At 46.2% G+C, this 16264-nt stretch overlaps 1 protein-coding gene across 1 annotated transcript in view; it reads right to left on the bottom strand.

Annotated features, from left to right (window-relative positions):
* Nucleotides 1–64: 64 nt before the first annotated feature.
* LOC124719040 (lysine-rich arabinogalactan protein 19-like) overlaps nucleotides 65–16264 on the bottom strand; it is a 43712-nt gene continuing 27512 nt past the window's right edge. Inside the window, exon 3 of the mRNA XM_047244710.1 lies at nucleotides 65–520. Coding sequence (XP_047100666.1) covers nucleotides 65–520 — 456 coding nt within the window. The remainder of the gene's footprint in view (nucleotides 521–16264) is intronic.

The following is a 16264-nucleotide window of genomic DNA, read 5'->3' as shown; positions in this document are numbered from 1 at the left end:
TTTTCCATTTCTTTGTCTGAAGCCATACAAAATCCCTATTTAATGATGTAGATTTACCTTGTCTTTAACTCCTCCTTAGGCAGTGATGTGTTGCTGCAACTGTTGTTGATGGTTTTGTTGCTGCTGGTGCTTCTGTGGCCGGAGGTGGTGGTGGTGCTGGTGGTGGTGGTAGTGGTAGTGGATGTGGTGGTGCTGACAGGATTCTTCGTGCTGTTGCTGCCTTTGATTCTTTTATTGGCACTGTTTCTGTTGGTGGTGGATCTGTTGTTGTAGTATCTGTTGGTTTTGCCCTGTAATTACTGATGCCTGTGGTTTCCCTCCTCTTTTCTGCCAGTGACTGTAGTGGAACTGCTACAGTTGTTGACACCATTTCTGCTTCTGTTGCTTGTGCTGCTGCTGTGATTGGTTTTGTTGCTTGAGCTGGTTCAGATGTTGCTGGTTTTGCTGGTGCTGCAGTTTTTACTGAATTTGATCGTGCTGCTGTAGCAATTTGTGGTTCTGCAGCTGCTTTAGTTGTTGTCTCCAAAGTTCATTACAATGGCTGGTACTGACTCATAGATACTTTGTTTTTTATATGGTTCTAACGTTTCGTAAATTGCTTTGCACAGAGATTACTTGCCTTTTCTATTCAGGTGCATGCCATGTTTGGTAAAGCTGCATCTATCCAGGAAATCGATTGATAGAAATCTTATGTTTGGGTACACTTTACACGCTGTTTGTATCTGTTTATTTGCTTCCTTAATTTCGGCGTTCACACATGAAGCAGATATGAGGTCATGCCTATGTGGTATACCAATAACAGTTACTTTTTGGTTTTTTATCGAACTGAGGGCACTTTTGAGACTGATAATAGCGTTAGCTAACTCGTTACAATACACGTCATTTGCTCCTCCAATTAAAACAACATGACGATTTTTGTTGTCTTGTTTGTCCAGTAAAACGTCCCTAATAATTTCCCGCATTGGTGCTCCTGGTTTCACAAGACTGCATACTTTCAGATCGTAATGGTTTCGTAGTACCTCCGCCAGTCCGCGTCCGTGGCTATCTGAGTAGATATTTAACTCAGTGAGATTTCGTGAAGATTGATTATTTATTCTTGGAGACAAATATTTCACTTGGGCACAGATTTTCGCTTCGGTGGTATGCATTTTCTGTTGAAATTCATCGATCTCTGCGTGTTTTCTATGTGAGGCCTGTCTTTGTAGTTCATTAGTTAATGAACGTATTATTATTTTTGCTTCTTGCAGTTCGCTTTTATACTTTAATATGTCAGGCTGTAGGTCTTCTTGTGTTAAGGCCTCATATTTACGTTTTAAAATGCCGATCTCAGTCGGCAACGTTGCAATCACTTCACTTTCGCATTCTGCACTTATCAATTTTTTTCCAATGTCGTCTACATAACATTCCCGACATGCCCAGAATTTTTGTTTCGGATTAGCACTTGCACAACTGTAATGGTTGTAAGGTTTTGCATTTAACACACATAATACCTTTCGCCGCTCGCTTGTTGCAGTAGCATTTGTCTGAGTATACACGATAATGTTCACCACGAGGTTGACCGGAAGACGATGTGGACGCTATACTTGCGATTGCGTTAACGAAATTTGTCGATTTTCCCATCCTTTCTTCTGATATTTTTACAATCATATGGCATGTAACACATTTCTCTTCACTGTAAATGTTTTGTTTCTTACATTTTGCACACTTTTTACCACTGTTTTTGTTCACATTTGCGGAGCTAACACACACTATATCTTCACTTTCCGCCATCTTCCACTTGTCAAGTATTAATTATTGCCGAGTTCCTGTTACACTTCTTTCCCCCACTGTCATCATCAGAGTGGGATATGTCTGGAGTATCCATAACCAAAATACCTTGCATCTCTTATTTTAAATAATTATGTACACTTATAGCCCCATCTCTCTTAATATACATACATACATACATATCCAGCAATCACAGGCCCTGCAGACCATGTGTTGCTCCCACAAGCTGCCCCCATTCCTTTGTTCTGTGCTCAGTTCCTCCAGGTGTCTTCAGTCCCTAGGACTACTGGGTTATTCACCAGGCTGTCCATCCAGCACAGCCTTGGTTGTCTCACAGTGTGTCTGGTGTTTGTTTCCCTTCAAGTACTCTACATTGCCTGCCCACTGGATTCTTCTGCTCTTAACCGTCTGTAGGATTGTTGGTTGTTGCTTGAAGATCTGTCATTCATCATTATTCTCCAATCTCCTTTATCTAATATCCATGTCTTCCTCATTACTCTTATTTCAAATATTAGTAGTTTTTCCTTTGCCCATTTAGTCGTGCTACAGGTTTCTGAACCGTACACAACTGCTGGGCATATCACTTTCACATGTTCTCATCTTAGCATATGTTTATACTGATTTTGAGCTGAATGCCTCTCTGAGGGAATACATGCATTACATTCCCACTGCTAATCTTTTCTTGATGTTCATTTCTGTGCTGTTGTTGCTGGCAGACAGAGATCCCAAACCAGGACTCATCTGACCAGCCACAGTTCTCCTGTTGCCTGGGTTTTAACTGATAGGCTCGCAAGCCCAGCAGAGACTTTGCAGGCACTGTGTTGCTGTTAGCAAAGGCATTCACATTAGTTGTCTGCGACCATAGCTAATAAATACCAAATTCTGCTGCAATATTGTAATGGATATATTCATCATACAGCCAAGATTGATTTCTGGGGTTATTTCATCCAGTTTGCTTGTCTGTTGGCACTGAGAACTCTATACAGATACTGCTGGTCTGCCATTAAGTGAAGGGCATCAGCCACTGCATTTTCTTTAGTGAGATGTAATGCCTGAAATTTGATATTCTCTGAAAACTCTTGGCACTATGTGCCTCAGAATGTTCAATTCCCATACTATTTCCTAAATGGAGTGTCCATGCATCAAGCTCCAACTACTATTCCACATTCAAACTCTGTTAATTCCCATTGTATAAACCTTTTCACATGAGTACAAATGATGGCTCTGCTAATGTACTACCTTGTGTACATGATACTACCACCACCTGTATATTTGTGTATAGCTACCCCATGACTTTATCACCTCAGCATATACAGTTGCATTTTTTATGTAAAAAATTTTAAGTTACAGCCTTAAGGAATCCATTTCTAACCATAATACTCACTGAACATTAAAGATTGACATGCCTGCTACTTTACTTACAAAAACACAAGAGGAATAAAGCTTTTTAACATGTTACCTGTGCAGGCACATGCTGCATCTCCTTTAAAAATGATATCCAAAAATGGTCAAAAGAAAAGGTTTTTACCCTCTTAAAAATTTTGAAGTAGCTTAAAATAATACATTCAAGAGCAGGATAATACTGGGTGACAAGGGGTGTGCTCGAAAGTTGAGTTTTGGAGGGACCAGTAGTGGAAAATGGAAATGATCATATGGCACTGTTGGCTGGGAGGCCCCATTCAGTGAGTTCGGCTGCCATATTGCAAGTCCTTTTTAGTCGACACCACTTCGTCAAATTGTAAGTCAATGATGATGAAAATGTTGATGGACACACAATACCAAGTTCCCTACCGGGAATCGAATCTGGGCCCCCTGTGTGGTAGGCGGTAATGCTACCGCTACAATACGAAGGCAGACAGGACCAGTAGTGCCAGGATTGGATGTGATGGTCCAGAAAAACTGTTTTTGAACCAGGCCGTTGGGATAATTAAGTCCCGTGAAGGCTGAGATGAGAATGTTGTATTGCCATAAAGAGTCTGAATCCACACAAATACAATTGTCTCAAATTCCAAGCCTGTATGGGAGCAAACATTTGACACTGAAAGGATGCCAACCGTCAAAATGTAAGTAATGTAGTTTGTGTAAGTAATGTAGTTTGTTACTACGTTTAATGTGGACAGAAGTGTGTAAATTGTCTTAAGTGAGGATTAGATCAACATCAAGAAAAATGAAATAGGACTCAGGGTAGGACTATGTGAAATTTAATTGGGAGAAGGTATTTAGAGAGTCCAAAAATTTTAACAGGTCAGCTTCACTCTGAGTCCATATGCCAATGACATCATCAATGTATCAAAAGCAAACCAGGGGCTGAAGGCTTATGGATTCCAGGAAAGCCACGCCCCCCCCCCACCCCCCCAGAACCCATGATTTCCCATAATCATACCCTGAAATGAGATCCATTCTCTCTGTGAATTTGCCCACCACACATAGAATAGCATTTTGTTGCCCTCCATATCTCCGCAACATTCCCGTCAGACGCTATGCTCCTTCCGCACTCTTCCCCCTACCCTATGGCTCCTATCCATGTGACTGTCACCACTGCAAGACTTGCCCTATACACCCTCCTACAACCAGCTATTCCAGCCCTGTAACTGGCAAAACATGTAGCATCAAAGGGAGAGCCCCCTATGAAATGACACATGTCATATACCATCTGTTATGTAAACACTGTTTGGCCTTTTATGTCAGCATAAATACCACCCAACTGTTAATCAGCGGGAAAGGACATAAGCAGACAGAGTATACCAGCAACATGCAATGTCCTGTAGCAGAGAATGCTCTACAAGACAGTCATCACCTCGGTGACTGTTTCACCACAGATGCCATCTGATTTTTATCCCAGACTCCAGTTTCTCAGAACTCCACAGGTGAGAAATGGTGCAACAACATGTCCCTTGTTCTCGCCAACTACCTGGTCTTAATTTATGTTAACTGCTTCCATCTCAACATTTCTTCACGGTACCTACTCCATCTTTCACTCAATTTTAGTTTTGTACAACTCTCATTTTCTGCCATGTCTATTTTTCCCATCCCCATCCTACCCCTGTTACACACAATGACAGTTTTTACTCTTATTAACTCATACACAGTGTTCCAGTAGTAATCTCTGTCTTGCATATTACCCTGTCTTCCACCTTTAAGCTCTCAGGTTTTCAAATCTCATCCACTGCAGTCCCCAACAGTCAATCTTCCCTTCACATGCCATCCCCTTAAGTCTCCCCTGACCAGGGGTTCTGGGAGACTTTTCTGAACAAGTACCCCTTGTCCTAAACCTCTCCAGTCTTTTTTTCTTCACCACTCTTCCTTCCCCTTCAACTCTTCTGCCAGGTGGAGGAGCCACTGGCTCCGAAAGTTAAGCCTCTGCAAGTGCTCGTGAATTTTTTTTGCCTATCCATTTACATTACATTGTCAATAATTGATTGTTTGGTCGTTATATTTGATTGTGTGTTGCACTAGTGTGTATAATGTGTTGCTTTTTTTATCTTTCCAGAATTTGCCCACAAATAAAGGTTTTAAATTCCCTAACACAGTGTTTACTTGCTGCAGTTGAGCCTGGTGAATGATAGTGTGCGCTCATGTTGAAATATTGGCGGCTATTGAGATCACTCTTCTGTAGTCCCATAAATTATTTGAACAACTTATTACTTTCTTCTTGAAGTCGGAGGCTATTCTGGGTATCTCATGTATTGTATATCAGGTGAATGGTTTTGTTATGTTTTTAAACCCAATACTTTGCATGTCTCATGCATCGTGGTTGCCGGGTGTACTCATTTTGTTATGGCCTGTTCCCCAAGCATCGCAATTTCTTCAGGACGCCACCTACTCTATGTACCTTGTTTCAACTTCGGCTTTTCAGTCCTATGTCAAATTATCCCTATAGTATACCAGATCTTGTCCCCTCATCTTCCCTGTCCTTGACATTGTTTTGTTGTTTCTTTCCTTTGTACAACCTTTTTGTATGTTCCTAACACCTATCACACTTGCCCTGTTTGCTTGTCTCTGATAGTTCTCTTAATATTCATACAGGTGCTTCTGTTTTCTGCAAAGGTCTGTTTACTTTTCTTAATAACAGCATTTATATTTCCCTTAGCCACATGGTCTTCTTCTGCTCTCTGGTCATTCCTGCTCATCATACTGCAGTTGTTGAGTCTCATTTTTCAGATATCTGTATTCCCTTTTGCCTTCTTGAGTTCCTGCGTTTTGTATTTTGTTCTTTGTATTTTAATTTCAGTATCTCAAAACGAGAATTCACTCTAGAAAACTTTAATGTTATGTGAGTGAGGGGAACTTTATCCTCACAACAGAAAATAGACAGCCAAAGTAAAAAACAATATTCACCACAATAGTAAAAGCTGTGTAGTTGAGGAGAAACTGAAAACATGCATGGGTCATTTTGGGTGTAATTTCAGATATTGTCCCTGCCTTGCCTCCTCAGATTCTATTCATATTTGGTTTTGAGATGCCCACACCTGTTATAAGTAATCCCACAATTTCTTAGCTACTGATAGGCAATATACTTTTTCCACATGGTCACAATGAGCCATGTTAGGTCTAAATTTTGTGACAAGGATGCAAAAGTTTTTATAATTTTCAGGTGTCTGCGGGTGTGTGTGTTTGTGTTTTTTTTTTTTTAATTATGCTGCATTCCTGGTACACTTTTTCAGCAAAGTGAACAATAAGAGGTTTCAAGGATTTTGATGTAGTATTTGCCACACCAGAGACCCTCTAAGTTATTAAGAAATTTCATTGTAATCAAAATTCAGGTGGAACTATTTCCTGTAGTATAACTTCCAGCATCACCAGAGACCTACAGTATAATATATTGAGATTTCAAAGTTGTGATGAGTGTATCTGTTGTTCTGTTTATGCCAGCCAGCAGCTACGGCAATCTAGTAGCGTGACGATGTCTCGTTGTGTGTGTCAATGTCACATTATCTTTTGTTTCTCCTAACCCGTTGGACAGTTGGAATTGTACATGACCACAATGGGCCAGGAATATTTATTTATTTAGTATCTGTGTCATCGTACAAACGATATTGGACTTGTCATACATAGAAATTAACAATATAGAATTTTTACCGTAAATTCAGACAAATTAAGAAACATGAAAGGATAGATTTTGTTAACTCGATTCCTTCTGCATTTTTAAAATGCACAATTACATAATGCTCGTAATTATAAGTTGTGAAGTTGTAGCGCATTCTGGTGGGAGCTTGCGATAGTGTTCCAGTCTAGAGATCACATGTTTTGGTTGTTGTGTGTGTGTTAATACAGCCTTTATTTGGAAAACGGAAAAATATAGTTGCAGTTTGAGCACTGGAACACAGCACATTAATGAAAGTATATGTCGCCAAACTGTCAACGATACAGGCACGATAATCAAAGTTTTCGTAAAAATTAACAGTTCTTCCACACTTATTTGTGTGTTTCAGAGGAGAGAACATAATTAAAGAAGCTTGTAAATACAGGTTTCTCTTTAACCATCAAGGCCTTGCCAAAGATTACATTTCAAAGGTCATTTTCCCTGACTTGGAATGTTGAATGTCTTAAACCTCGCACGCCCAGAAATTATGGACCATTGGACATAGTGATGCCACACAACATTCTTCTCCCCACATACAATACATGAAGTCTCATCGATTTGATCTGTATCCATGTTTTGCATTTTAAAGAGGGGTGCAGAAGGGGTGAGGGAAGGAAAAGGGGTTTAGAGGATTACCTGCAGCCAGTGGCAGGCAGGGATGAAAGGGGAATACTGTACACGGTTGCATGAAGATTCGGTTTTTTTTCCTTTATTGTTTTCAATTCCCCATCAGCGTGGGCTGGCAGCAGCATATGCACTGATCTTCAGCCGAAAGACATAAAACAAACAATAGAAGACAGTGAAAAATATACAAAGGAGAGAATACAGTGGACATAGATATAGAAAAGGGGGAATATCATGGGAGGCAATAAACAAAAAAAGGGGCGACTGTAAAATGGAGATGAAAACTGTAAAAAAGTAGTGCACAGATAAAGCCACACACTGCAACAATTAAAAGAACACAAGGCACAGTGTTACTGGAGCATAAAAATTGACGGATGCCGTAGCACATAAACACTGACAGTGAACCTCAATGCAATACACAATTAAAATCACACCTCTTGAAGCATAGGAGAAACAGCACTAAACACAACACTGACGTGGCACACTGACGATGATCAAAACATAGGATCTGCCAGGCGCAAGGAGATGAGGGAGACTGGAAGAAGGGAGGGAGGGGAAGAGATGGGGGAGATGAGCGAGGGGGGTTCGCTGAAGAGGGCCAGGTAGGGAGGGATGTGGGAAGGAAAGAGGCAAGTATGGGGTGCAGGGTCTCAGGGGAGGGGGGGAAGGAGGAAAATCGGCTCTGGGAGGAGGAGGGAAGAGGAAAAAAGGCGGGCCCTGGGGAGGGGAGGCAGGAAGGGTAGATGTCATGGCAAAGTCCATCATCGGGGGTGGGGAGGCACTGGAAATAGCCCTGATGAAGGAGATGGAGGGTGTGGAGGCGTAGAGAGGGAGGGATACAGCAATAGAGGCACGGCAATGGGTGGGGGGTGGAGAGTAAGGAGGAAACCGGAGGGTGGGGTGGATCAAGCCTGTGGGGACAATGTAAAGGATGCAGAGATGTTGGAGGAAAAGGAGGAGGTGGGGGAAGGGGATCGGTTCCTACAGGAGCCGTGTAGGGGCAGGAAGGCGGATATGGAAGGCAACGCAAAGCGCATGGCGTTCAAGGATTTGGAGGGCCTTGTAAAAGCGGGTGGGGGCGGAGATCCAGGCAATGCTGGCATAACAGAGGATAGGACGGATGAGGGATTTGTAAGTGTGGAGGATGGTAGAAGGATGCAATCCCCATGTCCGGCCAGACAGGAGTTTCAGAAGGTGGAGGCGGGAATGTGCTCTCTGCTGGATGATCTGGAGATGAGGGGTCTAGGTGAGGTGTCGGTCGAGGGTGAGGCCAAGGTATCTCAGGGTGGGGGTGAGCTGGATGGGACGACCACAATGGGTGAGGTAGAAATCATGGAGACGAAAGGAGCAAGTGGTGCGCCCTGTGATGATTGCCTGGGTTTTTGAGCTATTGAGACGGAGGAACCACTGGTTACACCAAGTGGTGAACTGGTTAAGGTGGGTTTGGAGGGTACATTGGGACTGTTGAAGGGTAGGATAGAGATCCAGGAAGGCGGTGTCATCAGCATACTGGAGATGGTGAACTGGTGGGGGAGGCTTGGGCATATCAGCCGTATACAAGAGATAAAGGAGGGGGGAGAGGACAGAGCCCTGGGGGACGCTAGCAGTGGGATAAAAGATAAAGTATTTGGTGTTGTGGAGGGTGGCACAGGAAGGACAGTGCGAGAGGAAGGAAGCGACCAGACGGACAAAATTGATAGGCAGGGCAGAGGTTTGGAGTCTAAAGAGGAGACCGGGATGCCATACACGGTCATAGGCATTTTGGACGTCAAGGGAAACAAAAATGGCAGAGTGACGGGAGTTGAGCTGGAGAGACAGAAGGTGAACGAGGTTAAGGAGTTGGTCTTCAGCAGAGGAGGGGGGTCGGAAACCACACTGGGTAAGAGGGAATAGGTGGTGTTGAGTAAGGCACTGATGGATACGGTGGGAGAGGATGGATTCTAAGACCTTACTGAAGACGGAGGTGAGGCAGATGGGACGATAGGAAGAGGCAGCAGAAGGCGGTTTGTTGCGTTTGAGGAATAAGAGGATGCGGGAGGTCTTCCACAGGTCGTGGTAGAAGCCAGTAGAGAGGATGACGTTATAGAGATGGGCGAGGACAGGCAGGAAGGTATAAGGGCTTTCTCAAAGGTGACGCAGTCGTGACCAGGGGCCGTGTTGCGTTTGGACCGGAGGATTAGTTTAATGTCTTGTGCTGTGATGGGAGTGTTTCTGTCGGAGGAGGGCAACTGCCCCAAGTACTGGAGAATACGAGCAAGTGGAGCGACCAAGGTATCGGCATGTTCCATGACAGTGGGGAAAAGAGAATAATCAAAGTGTTGATGGAAGATTCGTTTTGTCATCCCTTTCTATATGCCAATCTTGTTCACAGAGTATGTGTGAACTCATTCTTCCCAATTGATGCCTTTGTCAGACTTCAGCTCACTATATGTTTTGTCATACGATAAACATTTTGTTTCTCTCTCTGTTCCAGCTACTACTACTTTCAGGAAGCCATCTTTTTTAAAAAATCTTTCAGCTTTTGTTGCCCACGCTCACAATCGCAATGTAATAAGTGTACACGCGCACAGATGGCTCTGCTGCTTCGCATATCTGCAGTGGCGGAGTTCGCTCTATGCATTGCTAGCCAACGCCCAACACGCCCATAGGTGTGTTTACTCGTGCCGTATTGTATGGCAACTTGTGTTCGCAGTAATGTTCCCACCAGTGTTGTTGCAGTCAATTGCGGGGATGACTGGACAGTATTGAATGACTTGTTGCAAATAATGCTACGTATTGCAGGGGTGCTGCCGGTTTTGTCCACATTGTGCATGGTCGGGCCATATCTTCTGCTGTCCTTGTCTGTAATTGCTTACCAATATTGAGTACCGTGCAATAATACAGACCATCTGAGACTGATGTTGTTGACTGTTTGGGCGCAGTATATTGAAGGAGACACTTGTCACTCGCTGTATTGCACAATGCACCGTGTATTCCACAATAAAAAGCAGTTCCTGCCAAGACCAAGAGTTCATTCTCTCCAAACAACTTTCCGCAAAGAACTGAAAATAGTAAACTGACGAAAGAAAAAGGAGTGTGCTAGAGGATATGCATTAAAGCACAAAGCGGTACTTTGAGAAATCAAATTCCTTACTCTTTAGGAAACGCTGCATATCTCGTTGTCCACAATAGTAGAGGAAACATTTTTAGAAACTTACGTTAATAATATATCCATATATGTATGTGTTATACATGCTTTAAGCTATCACTACGCAGATCATACATTTTGTAACTAGCGCTAATTAAACGTCAAACTACCTTGCAGTACTAATCGAGTAAATATTTTGTTACTGGGATCGCATGCAAACACACGTGTAAAATAACTTCTCGCATTGCCTTTCTGATTTCAGAAATGGAAACTCAGCTCCAGTTCATTCGGTAAATACAAACATCGTTTGTGGCATTTTAGTAATAAGTTTGCATACGTCATAGTGAATCTAACGGTGCGAAACCACAGTGCTGAAAGGGACCTTGCTCCAACATTGCATTTCGGGGTCATTCTCCCTGACTTGTAATTTTGAATGTCTCGAACCTCGCTAGCACTGAAAATTAGAGACATAAAGATGCCGTAACGTGCTTCTCCCCACATACCAAATATTAGGCTTCTAATGTGTGTGATTTATTCAAAATTCATCAAAATCGAAATTATTGAAATAAAAAAAAATTATTCGAAGAATCTAATATAGAATGCCTTATTTTCCATATGTTTAAATATATCATTTTTACAACCTTTCTAAGTTTACAGATCGTACCAGAGAAACGTACTGACATCTGTGTTATCATAGTTGTCCCCATAAAAAATATGCTTCGAGAAAGAAACTGTTTACGTCACTACTACTGAGACTGTGGATTATATACAGTTCGTCCAATTTACGAAACATTTCCAACACTTGTAAAAAGTACGTAAACACTGGTATTTTGTAGATCTTGCTTCAATAAGACTCATTAAGCTAACTAGCTTACATCACAAAATCTGTCTGCTGTTTCTGGTTCTCCCTTCCAGTCCAGAACATTAGCAAATATTCCTCCACCTCCAGGGCTGTGAAATATAATTGCAACAGTGTTTATGTTATTGGTAAATCCAGTCTGTTCAAATGAATGTATGTAGAAACACACAGCTATCGTAAGCTGCTGCAGTTGGATATGAACTTCTCGGGAGAAGTATATAAAGCTCCGCTACTCGAAGACAAAATTCAGTTCCAGGTTAATGAAAAAGAAGAAAAAAGTGTCCATGATGTTGGTGCGAACATTAGCGATAAACATGAGATTTACACAAATCTGCATATCCGTCTACACCCAGAAACGAATAGGACTAGTCAGTGAACATAATAAAGAGCTGCAACGCTTTCTTCATGATAAATTGCTTGTCGTTTGGGAAGAATATAAGCTTAACTACATTTTTAAATGTGGGGTATATTTTCAAGGGCTTTTTATTTTCATATTTCATGGTGCCATCACACCTTAATTTTGTCCACGGAATTGCGCTCTGATTACCTGAATCACTCCTGATGCAGCACGCCACGCTACGCGTATTGCAAAATCTCTACACAATCATAGTAGTCACACACAAAATAGTCCTATACAGTATTAGTAGGGGCAGAATCTATTTTTTTTTTTTTTACTTTATTGTTATTTTAAAACCTGTACAACTCAGATTGGCTGGCAGCGGCACACTACGCCGCTCTTCAGCCATAGCGTTTTACAAGAGTATAAAACATGGTGAATGACAATGAACAAAGTGACGGGCAAAAGAGAGAGGTCACAGAGACATAAAAAACACGGAGTCGTTCACATGTGACGATAACAACACTGAAAACACGTCGGCACGGCGCACAAAACACTGATGAGTCCGACGGCACAAGTGAACGTAGGAGTGGGACGGCGGACACCAAAAACACTATACGACGTCACACACACGAGACACAAAAGGCGACGGTCTCCGGCGCGCGAATGTTCACTATACGTGTGCGAGTCCGGGGACCTGCCAAGAGAGGAGGAGGAGGAGGAAGGGGAGTGGGAGAGCGAGAGGGGAGAGCAGAGATGCCACGGGCAGGGGAGATAGGGGGGAGGGAGGAAGGGGGAGAGGAAGCCCAGGGGAAGAGGGGGAAGGGAGGGGACAGGGAGACGGAAAAAGAAGGGAAGAGAAGAGAAGGGAGGGAGGGTGCCGAAAGGAAAGGACACGGGAAGTGGGGGGCGGGGCAGGGTCAAAGTTGATAGGAGGGGTAGATGGAGGGGACGAGGACATCATCAGGGAGAGGGAGCTGGCGGAAGCCACCTTGGGAGAGGGTATGGAGGGTGGAGAGATGGAGACCGGGTGGGACGTGAGAATACAGGCGCGGCAGTGGGCGGGGGTGGGAGAGGATCGGGGAAATGAGCAGGTGAGGAGGATCAAGTTTACGTGAAGTGTACAGGATACGTATCCTTTCAAGGAAAAGGAGGAGGTGGGGGAAGGGGATGAGATCATACAGGATCCGCGTGGGGGAGGGGAGACGGATGCGATAGGCAAGACGGAGAGCATAGCGTTCTAGGATTTGGAGGGATTTATAGAAGGTAGGGGGGGCGGAGATCCATGCTGGATGGGTGTAACAAAGGATAGGGCGGATGAGGGATTTATAGGTGTGGAGGATTGTGGAGGGGTCCAGACCCCACGTGCGGCCGGAAAGGAGCTTGAGGAGACAGAGTCGGGAACGTGCCTTGGCTTGGATTGTCTGGAGATGGGGAGTCCAGGAGAGGCGACGGTCGAGGGTGACGCCAAGGTACTTAAGGGTGGGAGTGAGGGCGATAGGACGGCCATAGACGGTGAGATAGAAATCAAGGAGGCGGAAGGAAGGGGTGGTTTTGCCTACAATGATCGCCTGGGTTTTGGAGGGATTGACCTTGAGCAACCACTGGTTGCACCAAGCGGTGAACCGGTCAAGATGGGATTGGAGAAGGCGTTGGGAGCGTTGCAGGGTGGGGGCAAGGGCGAGGAAGGCGGTGTCATCGGCAAACTGGAGGAGGGGGACGGGGGGGCGACGGCGGCGGCATGTCCGCCGTGTACAAAAGGTACAGAAGGGGGGAGAGGACGGAGCCTTGGGGCACACCGGCGGAGGGGAAAAAGGTGTAGGAATCGGTGTTATGGATGGTGACATAGGAAGGACGGCGGGAGAGAAAGGAACCGATCAGACGGACGTAGTTAATGGGAAGGGCAAAGGTTTGGAGCTTGAAGAGGAGACCGGAATGCCAGACGCGGTCATAAGCGCGTTCGAGGTCAAGTGAGAGGAAGATGGCGGAGCGACAGGAATTAAGCTGTTCGGAAAGGAGATGAGTGAGGTGAAGGAGAAGATCGTCGGAAGAGAAGGATGGCCGAAAGCCACACTGGGTGACGGGAAGGAGGCGGTGCTGGCGGAGATGCTGGTGGATGCGGCGGGTGAGGATAGATTCTAGGACCTTGCTGAAGACTGAGGTAAGGCTGATGGGACGGTAGGAGGAGACGGCGGACGGCGGTTTGCCAGGTTTAAGGAACATGAGGATACGGGAGGTTTTCCACAGGTCGGGGTAGTAACCGGTGGACAGGACTACATTGTAGAGCCTGGCCAGGGTGGAGAGGAAAGAGACAGGAGCTTCACGAAGGTGACGGTAGGTGGCACGATCGTGACCAGGAGCGGTGTTGCGTTTTGTGCGGAGTGTAGCAATGAGATCCTGTGTAGTGATAGGGGCATTGAGTTCCGTGTGTGTAATGTTGTCCAAGTACTGGAAGCCAGGAGCGAGGGGAGGGGAAGAGGTGTCAGTTCGATCGCGGATATCTGGGAAGAGGGAGTAATCGAACTGGGGATCATCGGGGACGGAAAATACATCGGAGAGGTAGGAGGCAAAGTGATTGGCCTTACTAAGGGAGTCAGGGAAAGGGTGATCATCATGGAGAAGAGGATAATAGGGGGAGGGTTTAGTTCCGGTAAGGCGACGGAAGGCCGACCAGAACTCGGACGAGTTGATTGGTAGGGTTGCATTTAAACGGGTGCATGTCTGTCGCCAGTCCCGGCGTTTCTTAGCCGCGAGCAAATTACGAACGTGTCGCTGGAGTTGCCGGTGGCGTCGTAGTGTGTCCGGGTCACGCGTGCGGAGGAAGGCATGGTAGAGACGACGGGATTCACGGAGGAGGAGAACGGCCTGTGGGGGTAAGGCAGGACGGTGGGGGTGGATGGCGACAGTAGGAACGTGGGCCTCCACGGCCTCAGACAAGGTCCGCTGGAGAAAGGAGGCGGCATGGGTGACATCGTCAGGGTGGTGGTAGGTGAGAGGGTGGCTATCGACCTGGGTGGAAAGGGTATCCCGGTAGGCATTCCAGTCGGCTCGGGAATAGTCGTGGACATACTTAGGGGGAGGGTCAGTACGAGGGTCGGGGCGAGGGCGACGACCGTCTGAAACGGTGAGGAGGACAGGGAGATGGTCGCTACCAATAGGCTCCAGGACATCCACCGTTATGCGGCCAAGGAGGTTGGGGGAGGAGAGGATAACATCAGGAGTGGAGTTGGATTCAGGACGGGTATGCCGGGGGATGGGGACGAGGTCACCTTGAAGGGTGGAGAGGAACCGATGCCATCGCCGTAACTGGGCAGCGGAACGACTATGGATGTTGAGGTCGGCGGCGATCACGTAGGAGGAAAAGGTACGATCGATGTGGGAGAGGAAGTCGAAGGGAATAGGAGCGTTGGGGCGGACATAGATGGTGGCGCAGGTAACGGTAAGGCCGGGGAAGAAGAGACTAAGGATCAGGTGTTCGGTGGGGTCGGGAAGGAGTGGTTGGAGCCGAACGGGGATCTGGCGGTGGTGACCAATGGCAACTCCGCCACGCGCAATCGGGAGGGGATTATCGGAGCGGTGGAGGAGGTAGGGCGAAGTGTGGACTGTGTGGTGGGGTTGCAGGAAGGTTTCATTGAGGAGGAAGGCATCCACGCGGTGGGTGGCAAGGGTGTGCAGGAACAGGTTTTTGTTGGCGGGAAGGGAGCGTATGTTGTTGAAAAGGATAAGTTGCTGTCGCGCCATGACTGGGATTTAAACGAGGGTGTCAAGACGGGAGAAGGTGAAATGGGCCTGGTTGTTGGAGTAGGTGGCGTACATCTTGAGTTGGAAGATGGAACGGGCAGCAAGGGAGATCTGCTGGAGGGTGTGAGGGCGCTGAAAGGGATGAACATTCTGGAGGACGATGGTGAGGAACCTGATGATGTCCTCAGCGGTGGGTGGGGGACGAAGGGAATTGCCAGGAGGGGTGGGGGCGTCCAGAGGACGGACAGGTACAGTGAGTTCAGGAGTGGTTGGAGGGGGTCGGGCTTTACACTTTTGGGAGTAGGTGGGATGAGGGAGATTGCGGGTATTACAGGAGGGAGGGGATTGGAGGTTAGGACACTGCTGGAGGAAGTGCGCCTGCCGACAATGCGGGCAGGTGGGGGCCTCGCGGCACTCAGCTGTGGGGTGCGCATTATAGCGCAGACACCTCTGGCAGCGCAGGGATTGAGGAGGGGAACGGGAAGGGTCGACCTTGTACCGCTGGTTAAAAAGGAGGGCACCCTCCTTCAGGAGACGGTCAATGGAGGGGGCGTCCTCAGAGAAAACCCGCATAAGGCGGGTGGGGCCGGCCGAGTTGAAAATGTGGCGGACCGCCCGCACCTCCAGCGTGGGATGGGCCTGGAGCTCCGCCAACACCTCCTCCTCCGTGATCGACGGACTGAGCCGCGTGATCACGGCGGTGAGGGTCGGCGGGCGACGCGTGGG

Source organism: Schistocerca piceifrons, chromosome 10, assembly GCF_021461385.2.
Source record: "Schistocerca piceifrons isolate TAMUIC-IGC-003096 chromosome 10, iqSchPice1.1, whole genome shotgun sequence".
Taxonomy (NCBI): Eukaryota; Metazoa; Arthropoda; class Insecta; order Orthoptera; family Acrididae; genus Schistocerca; species Schistocerca piceifrons.
Note: the sequence above shows the minus strand (reverse complement) of the source record. Positions and strands in the feature narration are given on the sequence as shown.